The 20,458-nt window shown below is 37.5% G+C and overlaps 1 protein-coding gene across 1 annotated transcript; it reads left to right on the plus strand.

The window, feature by feature from the left end:
* The first annotated feature begins 18,312 nt into the window (after positions 1-18,312).
* LOC113275736 (probable GMP synthase [glutamine-hydrolyzing]) lies at positions 18,313-20,179 on the plus strand. Its single transcript, XM_026525288.1, has 5 exons — positions 18,313-18,782; positions 18,929-18,986; positions 19,116-19,199; positions 19,288-19,429; positions 19,513-20,179. Exons 1-5 carry the CDS (start codon positions 18,404-18,406, stop codon positions 19,801-19,803), a joined length of 954 nt encoding a protein of 317 aa, XP_026381073.1. The 5' UTR covers positions 18,313-18,403; the 3' UTR covers positions 19,804-20,179.
* The last annotated feature ends 279 nt before the right edge of the window (positions 20,180-20,458 follow it).

The following is a 20,458-nucleotide window of genomic DNA, read 5'->3' on the forward strand; positions in this document are numbered from 1 at the left end:
CAAACGTTTTCAAACCAGCTGAGCCAAAGCAAACACAAAACCAACAGTGGGCTTGCTCCCATTCAAAAACCAAATTTTATTTTTTTTTAAAAAAAAAAAAAAAAAAAAAAAATTTACTTTTCTCCCATTCAAAAACCAAATTTTACTTGCTCCCATTTTAACAACCAAATTTTTTCTTCTTTATCCCATTAAAACCAAACTTGCTCCCAAATTTTAAAAAACCAAAAAAATGTCTCCAAAACCAAATTTTTCCCAAAAATCCAAACCCTTTAAAAACCAAATTTTTGACTTTGTACATTTACTTAGCTTTTGAGCCAATCATGTCTAGATTTTGGCCTGCTTCGGGGAGTGGAAACAAAACACTTAGAGAACTTGCTTACGGGCCAAATTCACATTGTGATCCTCCCCCATTCCATGATGTCAATAGTTATAGGAATTATATGGACATTTTCAAAGTCCCGAGCCGCAATACATGAACCCTAATGACTATTCATACATGCATCATTCATCGCAACGTGAAAATGAACATTTGCTGCCTCACTCACACAATCATCACTTATGGATCAAATAGAAGCTCGAATCACAGCTTTAGAAATGCAATCACATGAGGAATCTGTCACATCTAATTTTCTTAGGCAACCTGAAATCTATGCATGTCCCGCATGTGGTAGTTTAGACCACCCTGTTGAGAATTGTCATATTTTGCATAATTTTAGGCAATCTAGAGAAAATCCAAGGTATGAAATGCCCATAAATTGTGAGAATGGTAGTCATTGGGACCATAATCAATCCTTTGAGGGTTGCGATCAATATTTTGTAAACCCTAATGACCATGCACACATGTACCATTCACCACAATTTGAACATGAAGAATTTGTACTCCCATGAATTTAGACTCCACCACAGAAGCTTTAAGACTCTGAGCAAAAGACTATGATAGATCTACATCACGAATTCATGCATATTTAGATCAGATTTTGCTTCACCTACAAAAGGAGGAAATTCATGAGGAAATGTATGTTGTCCCTAATGAAGTGTCTAGTCCCATTCATGTAAATAATGTTGAATATGAACCTAATTTAGAGGAACATGAATCGACTAATGACACCACCACTGTTAATGAGGACCAATATGCATGCTACCATGATGATGATTTATGATGATATGTTAGAAGAACATGAAAATATTGTGGAACCTGTTGGTTCAAAACATATGGCTTCTCGCCCTCGACCTTCATGAATGTTGTTTTTCTAATACTCATTGTAATTCATATGATTTTGATATTGACATGGGATTCGTACAATTATTCTGTGAAGATGAGCATGACATAGGAATAGTTGAATCTTCTGTAGACACTAATATGCATGAAAATATATTTGATGTGTCTGATTCTCTACCTAGGTCACATTGTGATATTTCTCCTGATTTGCCGATGCATGAGAATAATGTTGATGATGTTGATGACTCTGATTGTGATCTTGCCAATTTGTTTGATGATTGTGAGCATGTTGTGACACTTGTAGAAGACTTAGGAGATGTTGATGTGATTAGTAATGATGTGCCTATCTTCCTACATAAGTCACAATCTGATGGCCTTCCACCCAACCTAGATTTGGTTTGTACCCATATTGTCAAACCGACTTTTCTGAGAGTCCCTAATCTAGGTTTGGAACTGTGTGCTTCCCAAGTCCTCTTGGACTATTTTGCTTCTAAGTATAATACATTTGAGGAACCACAGTTGGAATTAGCATGTTTGCCCGTCCCTAGCACAGTTCATTTCGAGCTAGACCTTGTGCATGATGAACCCCCGAAACTGCGCGATTTTGTTTTCAAAATTATATCTTCTGTAAAATCCAGGTTTGGGGGTAGCTCATTTTGTTTCACAGCTTCACTTGCATGCTATCATATTATTATTGTGTGAAGCTGTTGAAACCTCTACACTTTGTCTTTTGGGTTGATCCTCAACTCTTTAGATTGTTAGTGTATGGTGAATTTTTGTATATAATCCAGTAGATAAAATTTCTTAAAAACCCTTTTGTTCCTTTTGTATATTTTGCTAATCCAATATGATCTCGGCTGACATATGTTGGATTTTGCCTTGAATAACGGAGTTCTAATATTGCTTTCGCCGAAATCGGGTATTCTCTTTTTTTCTCTACTCAACATGATCCTCTTCATATGTTGTATTATAATTTTGTTCATATTTTGAAACATTGAGGACAATGTTTAGTTTAGGTTTGGGGGTGAAAAGTAGATACTTTGATAATATGCCATAATTGAAAACAAAACTCCTTCTTTTTGAAAAATTGAAAAATTCCAAAAAAATTGAAAATAAAAAAAAATTAAAAAAAAATAAAAAATTAAAAAAAAACATAAAAATGGAGCTCATTTACCTTGAAATGTTGACTCTTGTGCAAATATGTAATTATTAGGAGTCTTAGTCTAGATATTTAGGCACCCTGATTCTAGCACAATTCACATAGTGATAAGAAATTTGCACGCGCACGATCTACCAATACATGTATGGCCTCGATCTTCAAGGTGTTTGATAGGAAGTACGATTGCCAATCACTTTAGAATACTGAACGAAACTTGACTAGCTTGTTCTTTGGTTGGTTGGGATAGAAGGTGGAGGTTACATTAAGAAAGACAACCATCGAATTTAACTGGGTGCATCAAAAAGGGCTACCTCTTGCAAAGTGTCATGTAATTTTTGTTTCCTTTTGTATGTATCAAAAGTGTTTCTTTTCAAAAAAAAAAAAAAAAAAAAAAAATCAAAATAAAAAAAAAAAATCAAGTATTTATCAATTCCATCTCTCTTGTTCCAAAAATAAAAGAGAGTAGTCAATGTAAATAAGAGTCATGTAAAGAGTCATTTTGTTGTTTCATTGTAATAAGCAAGGAGGGTGTATGCCATTGATGTACAACGCGAGTAATTGTGAAATACCTCCAACTCATTCACAATTCTCGTAAAGTCCGGACAGCTAGCTAGATTTCGACCTTGGTTCTTAGCCTGAGAAACTATCTCTTGGTGATTAGTAGTCATAACTTCAGATCTTTCTTTACACATGTGTAGATACACTTTACACTCTTATCACATGTCTTTTTTGTTATCAGTGCTAGGATTGTGCCTTCGATAGCTAGATTGACATCTCCATTTTGCTGTGAGCTTAACTGACTTGCACATGTCACATTTGATGGAATCTGAGCTATATTTTGACCTAGAACTTTGTAGGTACGTTCTAAGCAAACCTTCACGAGACTTCAACTCGTCCACTAGGGACACTTAGTGGTTTAAAAGGCTTAGTGCATACGCTAAATGCATTCGAGAGACCAGCGACAGTGGTATAGGTAGGATTTCCTTAGTTTTGTTTTACTTGAGGACAAGTAAAATTCAGGTTTGGGGGTATTTGATGAGTGCTAAAAAGTGCATATTTCTTATATTTTTCTTGGCATTTAACTCATCTTTTGTGCAGTAATTCTACATTTTATCCCATATTCTGTATTTTCATTGTTTTCAAGAATAAATATTTTTCTTACTTAATTTTGCATTTTTAGGTAATAAATAAAGTCTGGATGACTTGCGGAGCAAAAGAGCTGAAGAGTAGTGAAAGCCGGAAGAAATTACGCAAGGAAGCCGCAAAGAATGGAGCGCACGTCCAAAAAGCTAGGAATGGGCTCAAGAAGGAAGAATTGTTCTTAAAGAAGATATGGGCTTGGCATACCCAAGGCCCAAAACCCTTACCCAAACCCATTTTCTATATCCATACCCGCCTCCATTCTCAGCCGTTAGATCGGATCCATCTCATCATCCAATGGTCGCTTCTTCATCGTTCATCAAAATCTGAAGTCCCTGCAAAACACCATAGTACCTAAATTCCAAGCCTTCAGATTAGATCACATTTAGATCCTACGGTCGCTTCTTTGCCTGCTCATCAAATCTCGATACTTCCGCTTAACACTACAGCACCTAACCTCGATCTTCGCCGTTAACTTTGTTGTATTTCACAATCCAACGGTCGAAGTGATTCATCTCTCATACCACCGTTAGATCTACCAACCATCTTCACATCCAACGCGTCTCCTCGCTAGACATCAAAGTTTGATGAACCCGTTCAACACCTTAGCCATCGAACCCATCGACCTCAAGCCAAACACCCTCTTCTTCCCAAATCATTTTCTTTCCCCAAAACTTCTTCTCCACCACCATACCGCCTGCAACTCCACTGCCACCACCATCTCTTCCATCACCACCTCGAGCTTCACCATCTCCATTCTCTCGACCAAATCAGAGCCTTCACCATCATCCAGCTCCCTAGTATTTCCCTTTCTTGTTCTTAGCATCAACCCTAGGTGCTACAGATAAGAAAGAGAAAAGCTAGGGCATCAGTAGACGCAATTGGGAGCAGTTCGAGCTGAGGAGGAGCAGAGGGAACATCAACAGGTCATGGGTCGAGCAGAATTCAACATGGGTGAGAGAATTTGATTTTCCCCAAATCAATTTAGGGTTTTCAAATTTTAGGGTTTCTCAAAATTATGGATTTTGTTGTAAACTATAAGTAGGAACTGATGTAGGATGTTAAAGGGTGTTCTTGGTTAGCCGAGACACCCCCTAATTGGGTTAATTTAATTTCACTGTTAATTTTTAGGGTTCTTGTTTTGCAATTTTCATTCACTGTTTAGTAGTTTAAATGTTGTGTTATTCCTGTTAAATGTGTGTTGTTCCTGTTAATGTGTGTTGTTTACATGTGTGTTACTGTTTTGCCATTCTAAATGTGTTCCTGTTAAATGTGTTGTTCCTGTTAAATGTGTGTTGTTTAAATGTGTGTTGTTCCTGTTAATCATGTTTAGTTCTATTGTAGTGTTAATTATGTTCTGAGTTCACTGTTGAGGCTCAGATGAAACCTTAGTGCACTAATGAATGATGAATTGCTAGGAAGGCCTGTTTTGCTTGAGTAATGGGAAGAAGTTGGTGCTCTGATATGCCTGTGATTGACTGTGCTTTCAAAAGACAGTCAATGCTAGGGGCAAATCAGTGAGCAAGCTGATTCTCTTCCCATTCTAGTTGGATGCTTAAGTTTTTGCATTGTTTAGCTAGGACACAAGGTGGATTCTAAGCCTTAGCTTAGCCACAACTGCAACCTCCTCTCTGCCCTTGGCTCATAGCCTTGGTTTACTTCAATACCATTGCTTCACATCATCTTCACTGTCACCTTTCTCTTACCACTTTCTTTTGTAACTTACTTTGCTTCGTTGGCACTTTGCCACTGTTAACAATCACCATTTCACTACCATCTTCATTGTCATTGTAAATGCCATCCTTGGCCCTGTGTGATTTTGTTTCCTGTCTGCCTTTGCTTCTGCTGCCTTGTTCTCCCCCTGCTGCTACTACTTGCCGTTGCTGTTTCTGCTGCTCTCCCTTTCCCTGCTGAAGCCACTGCTGCTGCTGCAACTGAGCTTGGCTCAGCTAAGACCACAGTTCAGGTTAAGGCCCAGCCACAGTTCACTGTGAAAGCCCGGCTCACAGTTCACTTTCCAAGCTAAGGCCTGTCACTGTCAAGCCCAGATCCTCATACAAGCCAACTGAGCCCAAAGCTCACTTCAACACTGAGCCCAAGTTCAGTTCATTGAAACCAAAGGCTAAAAGCCCAGGTTTAATCCCAAGGCCAAGTACAATTCAAAAGACCAAAAGCCCATAAGTTCACAGTCAATCCAAAAGCCCACTGAGCCCAAAATCATTTCATTGTTAAAAACAAACCCATTAAGCCCAATTTACTCAAAGGGTATTCAAAGCCCAACAGTTCCAAAAGGTATTCATAACCCATTGGTGCCACACCCCTTTGATACCTAAAGCCCAATAGCCAACTAGAACCCAAAATAGCTAAACACTCCAAACACACCCAATCTCTGTGGATCGACCCGTACTTGCACGAGTTACAACCGACGACCGTGCACTTGCGGTATTACTGTAGGCCCGTTTTCATTTCGCTTCAATTTTATAGCTTTCCCGGGCCCACCAGTCATCCGCTCTGGAAGTTGTTGAAACTTCATACGATGTCGTAATTCGATGCTTGACCACAAATTTCGAATCTAAGAGACTGAGAAATCATATGCAAAAAGAATCCTTCATTTTGGATATGTCTAGGGCAGTCAATGACACATGCACATTCATAACTTGTAATCCTGTGCAAATTTTCAGATTCCATAAAACTGAGTGTGGAAGCCACATCTTTCTGATCGTATGTCTAATTGATGTGCCCTTTTGGTATTTCGTAGAAAATACATAGACGAAAATCTTTTGTTGAGGAAGGATTGTCCAATTCATCACACATTGGTACGTATATGCAAACCCATGGCCTGAAGTGAAGTGTGTTGTATATCATTTGTAGAGGTGATGAGAACATCTTGTAGAAGACTTTGGATTGTGCCCGCCCATCGTGCAAGATTTGGGAAGACTTTCATGTGAACATGTTTTCATGTATACACATCTTGATATGAATCATTAGTGCTTGGAGAAGTCCGCTTCATCGAGTAACACTTTAGAGAATGGTTAGTTGATGAAGCCCTGTCATGAGGATGTTGCTCCTGAGACCGTTGTTGATGCTGAGATCACGATTGAATTTTTTCCAGACATTCTTATTGATGCTGAGACTATGGATGGAGTTCCTCTAGAGATAATTGTTGATGTTGATACTATGGTTGAAGTTGATCAAGAGACCGAAAAAGTTAGAACCATGATTATCGACATAGTCTTTGATACTCCATCCGATGAGCCTTTATATTCACAAACTAATTGATTAGTTGAGCATTTCTAAGATGAAGGTGTACTGGGAGTTCAACCCAAATTCTCCCGAATAGTATGACTTTACTGTAAAGTGGCTTTTTCAGGGAATCGATGTTGTTGCGGCAGATAACAGCGGAAGTTTCCATTCCAGATGTGATCGGTGAGGAGAAAAAGTTCCTTAGTCGTGCAAGGTTTGTGATGTAGAGAGGTTCCTTGATGGCGTTTCATGGCATCACATCAGGTTTCAATGACTTTTTATATGGAACACATTTATTGAAATAGATCTGAATTGATCTTTCCAACAAGATCAAGTCCCCGAGTGCATCCCGGAGGTATTCATCTGCTTAGAAAAATATATATGTTGAACGAGTTTGCGCCATCCATGGACGAATGATGTTGCATCTGCTTTAGAAGTCTTGCCATGGGGATAGTAAAGACTTATCGATTGTAGTACAGTTGCACTTTGATCGTCTTGGTATTGAATCAGTGTGTCAGCGTCGCGATATTTGTGCTGAAGCTATATGCGCTATTATCAAAGGTGTACTCTTTGATTGGGGATACACTTTGAAGGCTTCTGAAGAATATAACACTCAGAGATGAGAGGTTTTTGACTTTCGGTTGGCCTCAGAGAAGTAGGTGATTGACAGTTGTAGGGATTTTATTTTGGTTTGATAGGTTCAATTACTTAATGCAAGCATTGCATATATTTTGGAGGAATTGAAAATAACGGATAAGTTAAGAAAATCCTAAATGCTTCAAACCTTAGATGCTTGAGCGTCGAAGTGTCATATCCCTTAAGCGTCGAATTTCTTAGGCTTGAGCGTCTCGGCCCCGAGTATCCTCTGTTGATTCGGCATTCCTTTTGCGGTGGGATTCCACACTTGTGCAGACATTAAAGCTTTCTGATTTTGTGGCACATATGGATACTCATGCAAAAGTTACGGGGAATACCTAAGATATTTTTTGTCGTGCTTGAAAATCATCTCAGTAATGAATGTCTCAGTGAGATGCTCGATTCGGAGAGGTGTCAGATTCAACCACTTAATAAAATATTTTTGTGGTGAAGCTACCCATTCATAACGTCTTGCAATAGCAGAGTTGCTAGCAGAATTGAATCCCCATACTAGGATAGCATGTGAGAAAATAAAGGACATAAATATGGGAGGAATGAGACTTGCCTGAGTGTGGAATCTCTTGATGAATATCTATGCATCTTTTGCAGGTTTTTGTTTCAACCTCGTCAAAGTTCGAAATTCCTCCAAGAGTGCTCTGATGATGGAACGTCCGCCAAATCTTCTGGATCAGAACTTTCTTCATTGGAGAGATGTGCAACCAAATAATCTTTGTTTCTAGCCATTTTTTTAGCATGAATCCATGCTCGTCTTAGGATCATGTCATATATTGGATCTTCTTGATTATGTGAAACTTGGTTTCAGTCCAGGTTGAACCCATTTTCACTTTGAGAGTGATGTATCCATAAAGATATTTGAGCGCTCATTCATGGTCTCCGATTGAGATGGGAGCATGAGTAGCTTCTTGTCGAGTGATGCGTGCGACTCTGAGGGATTTTAGTGGAATAATGTTGATAGGGGTGCCAGCATCGATCAACATTCTCCCAAATTCGTTTCCTTTGAGATTAACTGTGGTAAGTAGTCCCCAGTCGTACATGTCTTTGTATGTGGCCAGAGGCTCATGAAATATTTCTGGAATGGACTTCCTGAAACGATGTGATTCAGTGCTGCGAACATGTCTCTCCTTTGTGTTTTCGAAAGATAAAGCAAGGTTCATATATGCTCGACCAAGGATTGAAATGCTTCATTGAAAGGTTGTTCGGAGAGATTAATGTCCCGATTGGGAGAGAATCCATGTGCACTCCTTCAGTCCCCAGTTGAAGCTATTGTGGATCAACCTTCTATTTAAAGATGTACTTCAAAATATTGCAATTACTTGTTGGATAATTGATGAAACTATGAAGGCGAACATACCTGGTATACTTCAATTCTTTTTCAGTTGGCTCTCTCCCGATGAACGACAATTTGATTGCACCATCTTGACCCTAGACTTTCAGTAACTTGATCACTTCTTCAATGAGAAGATGAAAGTTTGAGTATGTCTGATCATTTCCCCGTTTGTTGATGCCGGGTCGAGGTTTGTGAATTTCAGGATTAGTTATCCTTTCTTAATACTTTTGCAGACTGGGATGTTGGATAATCGTTCCTAAGATGCTGTGCCTCAGATTTCATCTTGCTCCTTTAAGCAACAACATTCGTGGAAGGTTGGAGATTGTATTGCTTATTAATCAGGCGCCTGGTGCTGCTCGAGTTTTTCGCGGTTCCTCAATTTTTGTAGTTTTTGCTCTTTTCAGAAGGCCATAACAGTGGTTGTTGATCGTTTGGCTTCTTCATGAAGCTCTGAGAAAGTCTAGAATCGAAGATTTTCCAGTAAAGCTCTGTATATCGAGATCATTCCGTTAATGCACAATTCTACAAGTTGTTATTCAATGATATTTGGATCGTGACAATCCAAAGCTTGGACTCTGAATATTTTGTCGTAATCATAGGGATGTTCATTGTTCCTCTGAAACATCCTTCCCAAATCAGAGAGTGACTTGCTCCGAGAAAAAAAAGTACTTTATTTAGAAAGAGTTAATAATTTCTCCCCAATTGGTGATGCTTCCTGGTGGGATGTTGTTGTACCAGGTGTATGCTCTGCCTATCAGAGACTTTGAAAATTCTTTCAAACGTTGTACTCATGCTCTCCTAATGATTCCAATAACTAGATATGTGTTCTCGAGCATTGCATGTTCCATCATAAAGTGTAAACGTTGGAGAAGTATAATCTTCCGGGAGAGAAACCTTCTGTACGACAGAAGGGTATGGAGGTTGATGACGGTGGACAGATGGTGTATTGTCTTTTCCTCGATCCCCCATGAAATGTTCTAGATCTTTACGAGTGATGGAACTTAATGGTTCCTTTGCTGGTGTCTTATTTGCAGCATTGCGGACTTGATTATCTTCTACAACATGAATTAGGGAGATTTCTGGATCAGCAACCGAGGATGTTTCCTAAACTTTTCCTTTCTTCTGAGTTTTCTATGATATCTTGTTCGTGAGAGTTTTGAGATAATTACACAACTCTTTCTGTGTTGCATCCATGTCAATCTGATTTTTGGACAGAGTCTCTTGCACCTTCATGAGATCAACTATGGTAGGAGAATTTCTCTGATTTCTTCAGGAGACCGGCCGAAAATAGGATTGTTTCCGATGTGGGTTTGAGGAGGACTAGTGTCACCAGCACCGTTGAAGCGGGGAGTACCACCATTGTTGCTAGTGCTAGCACCATTTGGTTTAATATTTGTAACTGAACCCGACCTAAGATCAACCATTTCTGGTTTTTTAGGAAAGTGAAGAGAAGACCGTGTGGACGGGACTCCTCGAACGAGAAAATTTCTTAACGTTAAACATATGCACTACACGGTAGTGCATTGAGTTTGAGAGATCAATCTGTAGAACTTCGGCCTAAACAAGACAATGGCCGTTCCAGAGTCAATTCGGTCACAAAAAGGGAAGATGGTCGATCTGAAGGAGGGATGCTGAGAAATGTGTGAGATCAATGGTGATCAAGGATCGTGAATGCGTTGCAGCTATCTGCAAATGAACTGTTGGGTTTGAATAAGTTTGAATTCTGCTCATTTGAGAGTGATTGTTAAGATGAGAATTCTTGCGATAATTCTCGTATATATGTGCTTATTTACACGATGATTCTTGGTTGTTCAATCGTGGATTCAGAAACTTATTTATATTGCCAGAATGTAGACACATTGTTCTCTAATAAGTGTGACGGTTGATCGAGTGAAAGAGTGGGAAAGTGGGAAATCGTGGTTAAACCAGTTCCAACTCATATATAGACTTGGTTGATTGTCCACCCACTACTTTGCTAACTCCCTCGACTGCTTGCACGACTTACTCATATTTCTCATCATGGATGAACACACGTGCCGTAGGCCGCCATACCAAGACCCTAATTAATATCCCCTCATGTGACATGATTGATGCCTCATGATTGTGGAGTCTGCAAGGCATACGTGTATTTAATTAGTCAGTTATTGACTTGACTAGACAATGAGTCTTAGCCTTGATGAGTCGAGCATAATGTACGAATGTGGTATGCTATGAGACTCATGGATTGAAGATAAGATGTCTGTTGGGATAGTAATGATGTTCAGACGTTGAGTCTTGATATCATTTTACCAGTAGAGATAATAATGATATTTTGATAATTTGGATCGATCGTCCAATGAAGTTGCTCGATCGAGGACTTATTTTGATATGTCGAATATTCGACAGGAAATCAAAAATATTGTTGAATTATAAATAATGCTCTAATATATCATGAATGATCGAACGATAAAGTAGGAATCAGGAATATTGGATGGTCGCATGTTCGAACCATGTTGCTCAGTCGAGCAAAATGTTGGTAGCAGGACCAGACATTAAATAAATTAGATTATTGATTGCTGGATCAATATAATTCTCGAATATTGATAGTTGAATCAAACATGAAGAATATTTCTTAGTCGAGCAATTGATAGTTGAATCAATGAGGTCTGAACCCAGTTGAATAAGCAAAATAAATATTGTGATTTTAAGCAAATATTGCTCGATTCATGAATTATTGGTGACGGGACCAAATAATATAATTAAAATACTGCGGCTCACTGAATATTATTAATTAGGATGTTGATTGGTAGATCAACGTAAAATTATGAGGGTTTGAACGTGTTCAGAATTATGCTTTGCGGAGCATTTCATTTGAAACCCTAATTTTGGTCGATTGCTGATTAATTGATGATTTACTGAAAATCAACCAATTAGCGAGAGAGGGACCATCTGCATGGGATGATGTCCGGTCATGTAGCTCCCAGGTGCTCGAGTGAGCGCGCACCAAATTCCTTTGTAGGACCGTTGGTGGAAGGATGATTAAATGCTCGTTTAATCATTATTGAAATAATGCTCGTCTGAGCATTAAGTGATAATACCTAATTATGGAGAGAGGAGGACATGCCAAGGGGTATGATATCGGCCCTTGGTAGTCGTGGGACCGGATGGTGGTCGATTGATCAAGTTCCAAGTTGGTTGGAAAGAGTTTGAACCCAATATGAACTGTAGAAGATCAATTAGGTCAAAATCATTAATAGGATGTGAGACTGGCTCCTGCAATCCTAAAGGCCGACCTTGGTCGGTCAAGGTGGCATTACCGTGTCACCATATTGTCCGTGACTCAATTATGAGAATTTGGGTATTTTCTGGTGCACGTTTGAGCAATATTTTGGATTTTCAGAAGAGTTTGATCTTAACTGAAAATCTCGATTTTGCTTGAGTGAGCAAGTAGAATTTTGCTCGCGCGACCAATATTCTAAGAATATTAAAATGAATGATATTTTAATATTTGTCGTGGAAAGCCTGGATGGTCATGTGATCATTTGACTTTTTGGTTTTTGATAGTTTGAGCAATATTTAAGAAAATATGAAAAACCAGGGTTTTTGCTCAAACGACGGAGTTTCATGAGATGAAGGAAGGAATGATAATAATAAAATAAGTAATTGGGAGATGTGGAACCGGGCAAAGCTAGGGCGTGGACGTCCGACCCATATGCTCGGTCTCATGCTCTTTCCTATTTTATATTATTATTTTTCATCACTTGAGGAAATATGGAGAAACTAGGAGTTTTGCTCGAACGAGGAAGTTTGCTCAAACATTGAGTTTTCAAGAGACAGGGAAAATAATAAAATAAATTAAAAATAAAAGAAAGAAGTGTGGGACCGACCACGATGGCATGGCTGGCCGGATAGTGGGCCCGGACCCTTGCGCGCCTCTTTATTATTTTTTTAATTATTTTCCTTCTCTGATTTTATACAGGTTTCCTCGTTCGTCCATATTTTTGAATGCTTGTTTATGCATTGAGGTATTTTGCAAAAGGGTCGTATCTTTATAATCTAATTAGGGTATGGGTCGTGGAAGATGCAATTGATGCATTTGGGTCGTAGACTAGCTTTGACCGTCTAAGTTTTTATCAAACTTCCTTCAATAATAGTTAAATGACATTATACCTAATTTTGTTAAAATTTAACAAACGACATTTCCTCAAACACCATGACTGCATTTTGAAACCACCATATGTATACATTGAGTTTCTTCGAATTTGGTTAGTTATCTGCAAACATTCCAAAATGAACAACATCCGGTAGATGTATCAAGTTGAGTCGCAAAAGCAGTAAGCTACATAAGACTCGAAGATAAACCAATGATGGAGATTTTTGCTATAGATTATTATAACCTTCATGAATGAAAAGTAAACATAGTCTTTGCGCCCAAATTTTAGAGTATCAAAAAAAAGGTTAACCTTGTTGTTCAAACAAAAAATAAAAGGTGGTTTTTATGTAGGACTAACCCCAAGTGGAAGAGCCTCCCCCAAATCCACCTGAACATTGTTGATCCAAACCCCGAGAGAACCTAAATAAGAAACACAAAACTGAGAGAGAAGAAATATGGAATTTTTAGGGTGGATGCATACTTATTAAGTACTTATTTGAAAGCAATAGCAACGGCTTAACAATATTTTGTGAAATGTAAAATCATCAAGTGGTAGTGCTGAATCAGTCCGTTGATTTGGAGATTAGAAATAGAAGACGACGGAAAGGACAAGAGATTATGTCAATGCTTTCACAGTATTTGAACGGCTTTTAGAGCATAGCTCGGTTGAACCCACCAAGCATTGGTATGTCAAGTTTGGTTTTCATATTTTAGTGAATCAAAACTCATTTAAAGAGTCGCTTGATTATTTACTAGAGTCAATTTCGTATAAGTTAGCTAGAAAATTACTAGGATATGAGACTTACGAGTATTACGTGAAGACTTGAAGAATGTGAAGAAGTAAAGAGCTACATCAACGACATCATCCTTCCTCTTGAGGTTAGTAATATTTGACTTAAAATGTTTCATTCCTAACGTATCTTTCAAGTCGTGCATATTGAAAACATAACCGCGTAACTGTGAATGATTATACTCTAGTTATACATAGTATTAAGGAATTACAATACGAAGTATAACGTCTATCTTTTGAACTTCATATATAAGACATCGACATAATCGTATGAATGCTATTGTGATTATGTAAGGGTACGGGTGAAGATTTCGTCCTAGGAAACAATGTTTTACATTCGTTTAAAAGAAGTGCAATTCATAAACTTGTTTTGTGAATCGAAAGGGAAATCGCTAGGCTTATTGGTATTATTATTCATTGCAAATCTTTGGATTACCAATATGTGTGTTTAGTATAACCGCTCATAACTTGTTTATGTATCTTGGTAAAACTATTCACAATGCCTGACTTTTGTATTGGTATGACTATCATTAGTGAAACCGATCTTAAGTAATCACCTGAGATGGTATGATCGATATGTTGTAATTGGTATGACCAACTATAGACATTGGGGAAACGATCCTAGTAAGAGGTGCAACCGATCACAATTATGTGGAATCGATCCTTGTAAGAGGTCTAACAAGTCTTAGTAATTAGTAACCGATCATATGACTTGTGCAACCGATCACAAGTAAAATACCATAATTATGTGGTAACCGATCCTAGTACCTAGTCAACTAATTTTTGGAAAGCTAGTATGACTGATCCTAGTACCCACATGGAGGTAGAACTGAAGCTTTGTGTTTTGGTAGAACCGTGAAACCCATTAATGGTGATTTGATAGGATAAACCAATTCTAAACTCGTTTGGAAGTGTGGCAAATTGGTTCCAAGATTGTAAATATGAAAAAGGATTCACAAAGTAAAGATGCCCGACATACTTTGAACATGTGAAGTAACTCTTATATTTTATTGTTCAAAGATATTCCTTAATAAGAATCTCGGATCGAAATAAATTGAGAATCTTTTAATTAAGGTTTTTAGTTTTTATATGCTTTTAATTTCCAGCAATTAAATGCATATCTTTAGAAAATAAAAATTAGTAATGTGCATTTACTAATTGGAGATTTTCTACTGAGATTTCGGTCAATATTTGGATAGTGCATTTCCAGGAATTATGAAAACCGATTTTGGCTTTATTGCATATCTTTGAGAATATTTGGTTTTGGAAATTCCTTGGTGTCCAAACTTCCTTGGTCTATAAATATTGAAGTTTTCATTTCGAGCAAACTAATCCTCAGAGCCAGCAAAACTACCTAGTTGTGTTGTTACTGGTGGAGCCGTCTATTCGGAGAGGAAAGTACCCTAATTAGGCGAAATATCTTACGACTACTCGTTTTAAAGACTTCTTTGGGATTGAGAAGCTCTACGAGTACCGTTGGTGGGAAACTAGATAATTGCAGTTTATTATTAGTTTTCGATTGATTTGATTGACTAACAGTTGTTGAACTTTGATTGCACCTAGTTTGTTTGTGCTTGAGAATCTTCTCTTCTGATATAAGATTCACTCAAACTAGATCGAAGTGTCGACGGGGATCTTTAGACTGTTTTTAGATCTAAAGATGTCCTGTGATAATCCATTGTTAACAGACATCGTTCTGTGTGTGATTGATCATAAGAGATTCAAGTTGTTTGTGTGCAGGTGTTTATTGAAGATCTAAGAAGATTTGAAGACAAAAAAGATTTCTTATTTGAGTTCATAATCTTTGGTGTGCACAAAACTTGATCGGTTGGGGATCCAACTATAATTGGTTTATCTTTGTGATAACCTTGATTGGTTGGTTGAGTAGATCGACATCAATACATTTCTTTGTGATTAAGAGTATTGATTGCATAGTCTAAACAATTACTTTGGTAGTTGTTGAATAGATAGATCTAAGAACCCGACAAAGCAGTTTATTGAGATAAACGGAAGAGCCTTTTGTCAAACTCATATCACGTTATTTGAAAAGAGTTGTTAGCGAACAAATTTTTTGTTCCTTTACTGTTTGGAATACGAACCAAAGGAATTTTTCCAAGTGCGTGACTTATTACAAGTTGGAGGCGCAAGGATACTGAGGGAACTAGGTGAACTATAGGTTTAGTTGCTTGGTCTCAGCTATACGAAGTTGGTTTAGATTTTGTATAGCGGCTTAATTCTGAGAGTATTCAATTATGGACAAGGTCCCGGTGTTTTTCTGCGTTTGCGGTTTCCTCGTTAACAAAATCTTGCTATGTCTTTTACTTTTCTATTTCCGCAATTATAATTGATTTATTATAATTATAAGTAAAATACACAAACGTTAATTCCTAATTACTTGATATCAATCCTATAGTGTTTGGTTAAGTCCGAACCTATTACCAAGTAATCATACTTGGTTGTTGTATTGTATCGATCTTGTATCCATAGTCAATCACGCAAGTTATCTTGTTGTCGTATTGTCTCGATCTCGTATCCATAGACGATCACACGAAGTGTGAACCGATTAGTTGTATTGTCTCGACTCAGTCCATAGACAATCACTTTCGGAGAAAGGGCTTATAGGTGGAAAAGTTTTAGATTGAGGTATATTTGGTTACCCTCGTCTTTTCAACGGTCAATGCTTTTCAACTGGTGGTCATGGTGTTATGCAAAATAAAAAAAGTCAGCTAGCCATTTTCTAACGGTCTCTGGTTAGTCTCCGACCCAAATGCATCGACTGCATCTTTTATGACCCAGACCCTAATTACATTATAAGCATACGACCATTTTACAAAATATCTCTTATGCATTTGGGCGCTCGCTCGTGCATTATTTTTAAGTACACTCGCACCATTTTCTCGGGGCTTACTCGGTGGTGGTTCAGATGTCCAAACAATGGATATTTATTACTAATTCATGGAATTCAGCTGAGAATAAGCCACAAAACAGAGTAATAAAATAGATTGATTATCTATTACTAATTCATGGAATTCAGCCGGAAATAAGCCACGAAATGTAGTAGTGAGATAAATTGATTATCTATTACTAATTCATGGAATTTAGTCAGGAATAAGCCATGAAACAGATTAATGAGATAAAATAGATTATTTTCTAGGAATTCAGTTGATGAATGTCACGCTAGAGTTAATCTATGAATTGCCCTATACTAGCATGCAATATGTCTAGGAGCGAGTTTATTAGAGAATCGAGGTATGAGATGATGGAAGCATACTCGTTCTGAATATTAGTCGTGTATAGTCAGGGAACAGTATTACATCCTGAAGACGTTAGCGCACTATACTAGCATGCAATATGTCTAGGAGCCGGCCAATCATTAAGAGATTCTATACACATTCTCTCTACATAGTCGGGGAACAAACAGTGTGACGTCATGAAGACGTTAACGCTCTATACAAGCATGCAATATGTCTAGGAGCCGTCCAATCATTTCGATTCTATGTAGAGGTGCTGCTGAAATATGCCAAGTGTCGAAAAGCTCAGCTAAGAGGCTTTACGAATAACATATTCATCATAGCTCAGAGAGGATGTTCGCTCAGTCAGAGATCGCGAAATAATTCACGAATCATAAAATATGAGTTTCACATACATTTCTGAAGCCATGTCAGAAACATGCAATATCATGATTTTACGATTTTAGACTTTGTCGAAAATCCACCATCAATATCGTCGCTTTTAGTTTAAAAAGAAAATTTAAAATCAAACGAGAGAATGAATTAATTTGATAGGTGTATTTAATTTTAGGTTTGATCGTTGAGAAACATATGATTTTAGTGAAGTGTTAATTGAATAGATTTGATTGTTAGAAAGTTTATGTTTAGATAAGAATAATAAGGGTATTCATTACTTTCGCCATTTTTAGACACCCCTTATCCTTTTCTATTGGGTAAATGAAGAAATCTATGTGCCTCAAATAAAAGCCATATAGGCCTCAAACTAGGGAGGTTTATTATCTCTCCACTTTTCTTCCTTCATTCATCCTAAACCTCCATCTCAGAATTGTATTAAATGAATGCAAACAAGATATCAAAAACATTCTCGATCAAGCTTTGCAGAAATGGTAGTGAAGAAAAGATGGAAATCTATTTTTTGTGGGATGGGATTTCTTTATCTAATGTGGCAACAAGTATGTCTCAGGACTAGTTGAAGTACAATCTAAGATTATACAAAGACCCTGCAACCAAAACTAGGCTTCTTTTTCTTCATTTCATTATCTACTTTATAAATAAATTATCAATATCTCAACTCTACACTCACATTTTCATTCCAAAGATACCCCAACTCGAATTTTAATTAAGAGGAAATATACATTTCATTGATAAAGATACCATGTTGCTAATACGCTATAGGGTTGTCATAATGCATGGATTGCAAGTTCATATCACTAAATGTGGGATAAGAAAAGAGTGATTGATGTATTAAACCTTATTACAAAGCAAAGCCCACCATTTTTGAAGAACAAATTTCCTTAAAGGCTAATTAAGGGATCAACTAGTTTATTTTTAGTATTAATAGGTCTACAAACAAGTGACATTTCACCAAACATTTCCACTTATATATGTGTACCTAAATTCCTTCTCATAATCCATATTTATTTAATCTAATTATATTTATTTCAAAACCACCAACTTCCCAAGTTTTGCGAAAAAAAAATTAAAGGAAAGGAAATTTGATCAAGTATGGTAAGGAAACATGTTTTCGATCACCGGAATAATAATAATAATTCAAGTTTCAGAGAGAAAGAGAAACAAAACCAGCCAGGAGGAGGAGGTTATTTATCATCACCCATACATCTTAGGAGAGTGTACCCGATAGGGATTGAGAGGAGTAACTCATCGTTCTCACTTTCTTCATCACTAAACTCAAATGATTCTTCTCTTAAAGGTTCTATCATCCTTGGAGATTGGAAAATACCGGTACGTCGTCATGAGTTAAGTCGCCCGCCACCTCCACGAAAACTCGTGAAGTCGGTACATAATGTTGTAGCTCGACAACTTAGCCATAATGTATCTGGTGATGGAAGTTTAACTAGGTGCCATTGGATCACTAAAACAACTGGTAAGCTATATTTTCGCAGTGTGCACTGTGTAGTGTACTGGTCCAAATCGGCAAACCAACAACTATATGTATATTTTACTGTCCCGTTTGAAATGCTAAAAGGCGGCCTATTATCTTGTACTGACGATCGCGGTTCATTTACACAGATGAAGTTTACGTTGTTTACCACGACCAGAGTTGGGGAGTTCCAGTATATGATGACTTGTTAAGTGATTTCGTTCTTTTTTATTTTCATATATATATATATAATATATATATATATATATCTTTTCTTTTTTATTTCAAACATTTTTATTGTAGTAATTTTGACAATGCATGGAATCTGTGCAACAGCCAATTATTCGAGCTGCTCGCGCTATCGGGGATGCTGATGTATCATTTCTGGATCGAAATTATCAAAAGAAAAGATTTGTACAGGTTCAGTTCCTTCCCAATACAGTCTCACCAACATTTTTAGAACTACTAGAGCACATAATAATTTGTGTGTTTTGTACGTATAATGCAGAGAAGCTTTTTCCAACTTTGATCCTTACATAGTAGCGAAAATGGGAGAGAAAGAAATCAAAGAAATCAGTTCTAACAAGGCATTGATGCTAGATGAAAGTCTCGTCCGTTGCATCATAGACAATGCCAACTCCATACTAAAGGCAAGTCTTCGAGCTATTGATAGATACATACATACCTCATTTCGGTAACTGGTCATAACTCAGTTTTTTTTTTGTACGTGCAGATTATAATGGAATACGGGTCATTCAGTGATTATTTATGGGGACACATGAGTTACAAACCGATGATTAGCCGGTACAGACATGCAAAAAGTGTCCCTTTGAGAAGCCCCAAAGCTGAAGTTATCAGTAGGAATTTAGTGAGAAGAGGTTTTCGGTTCGTAGGACCTGTGATCATACATTCATTCATGCAAGCTGCTGGGATGACAAACGATCACCTCACTGATTGTTTCCGGTTTAATGAATGTGTGAGACTTGCAGGAGTAGATCATGATTATGAGGACGAATCGTTCTAAACCATCATACATCAGTCACCTAACTCGAGTCTCATCTGTCATTTTTTCTTAACTTAAGTGGGTGATAAGTTGGTGGTACATACCGGTATTGCCTGTGGTGCAGTTGAGGTCACTGAACACGAATCATCGGTCCGGTTTGGTGCACTAGTTCCCCAAAACCAAGAGTTTTATTTATTTTTTGTAACTAATTTTGTTTTGAGATATTGTATTAATTTACTACCAGTTGTGTTGGTTGGGAATTGAGTTTGTTAATCTATTATCAGAGACGTTGGTTTGATTGTAAGTTTACTAAGTATGAGACAGGAAATTTTGTGATCTTTTCAAACTTGCTTGGTCTTTTTTGTTCAGCGAAATGATAATATGATGTTGGTGTTATGCATATATCAAAAAGGGTTTTGGTGTTATTTAATCCTTGGGGTAAACCCTGCAGATATTAGAAATTGGCTTACATCCTAATTGTAACTATACTTCAGAGGCTGACAGATTATCTTTAGAAGAATGCCTTTCACATAGAATGAGAGTTTCTTGTTCAGTCGCAAAATGTGAAGACGGGTAGGTATATCCTACAGCTCATACCCCACAAACAGCAGGAGAGTAGTATATTTGTAAGGTTGCGTGCAGATGCAGTGGTGTTGGTTTACCAACTACGCACCCC

Source organism: Papaver somniferum, chromosome 4, assembly GCF_003573695.1.
Source record: "Papaver somniferum cultivar HN1 chromosome 4, ASM357369v1, whole genome shotgun sequence".
Taxonomy (NCBI): domain Eukaryota; kingdom Viridiplantae; phylum Streptophyta; class Magnoliopsida; order Ranunculales; family Papaveraceae; genus Papaver; species Papaver somniferum.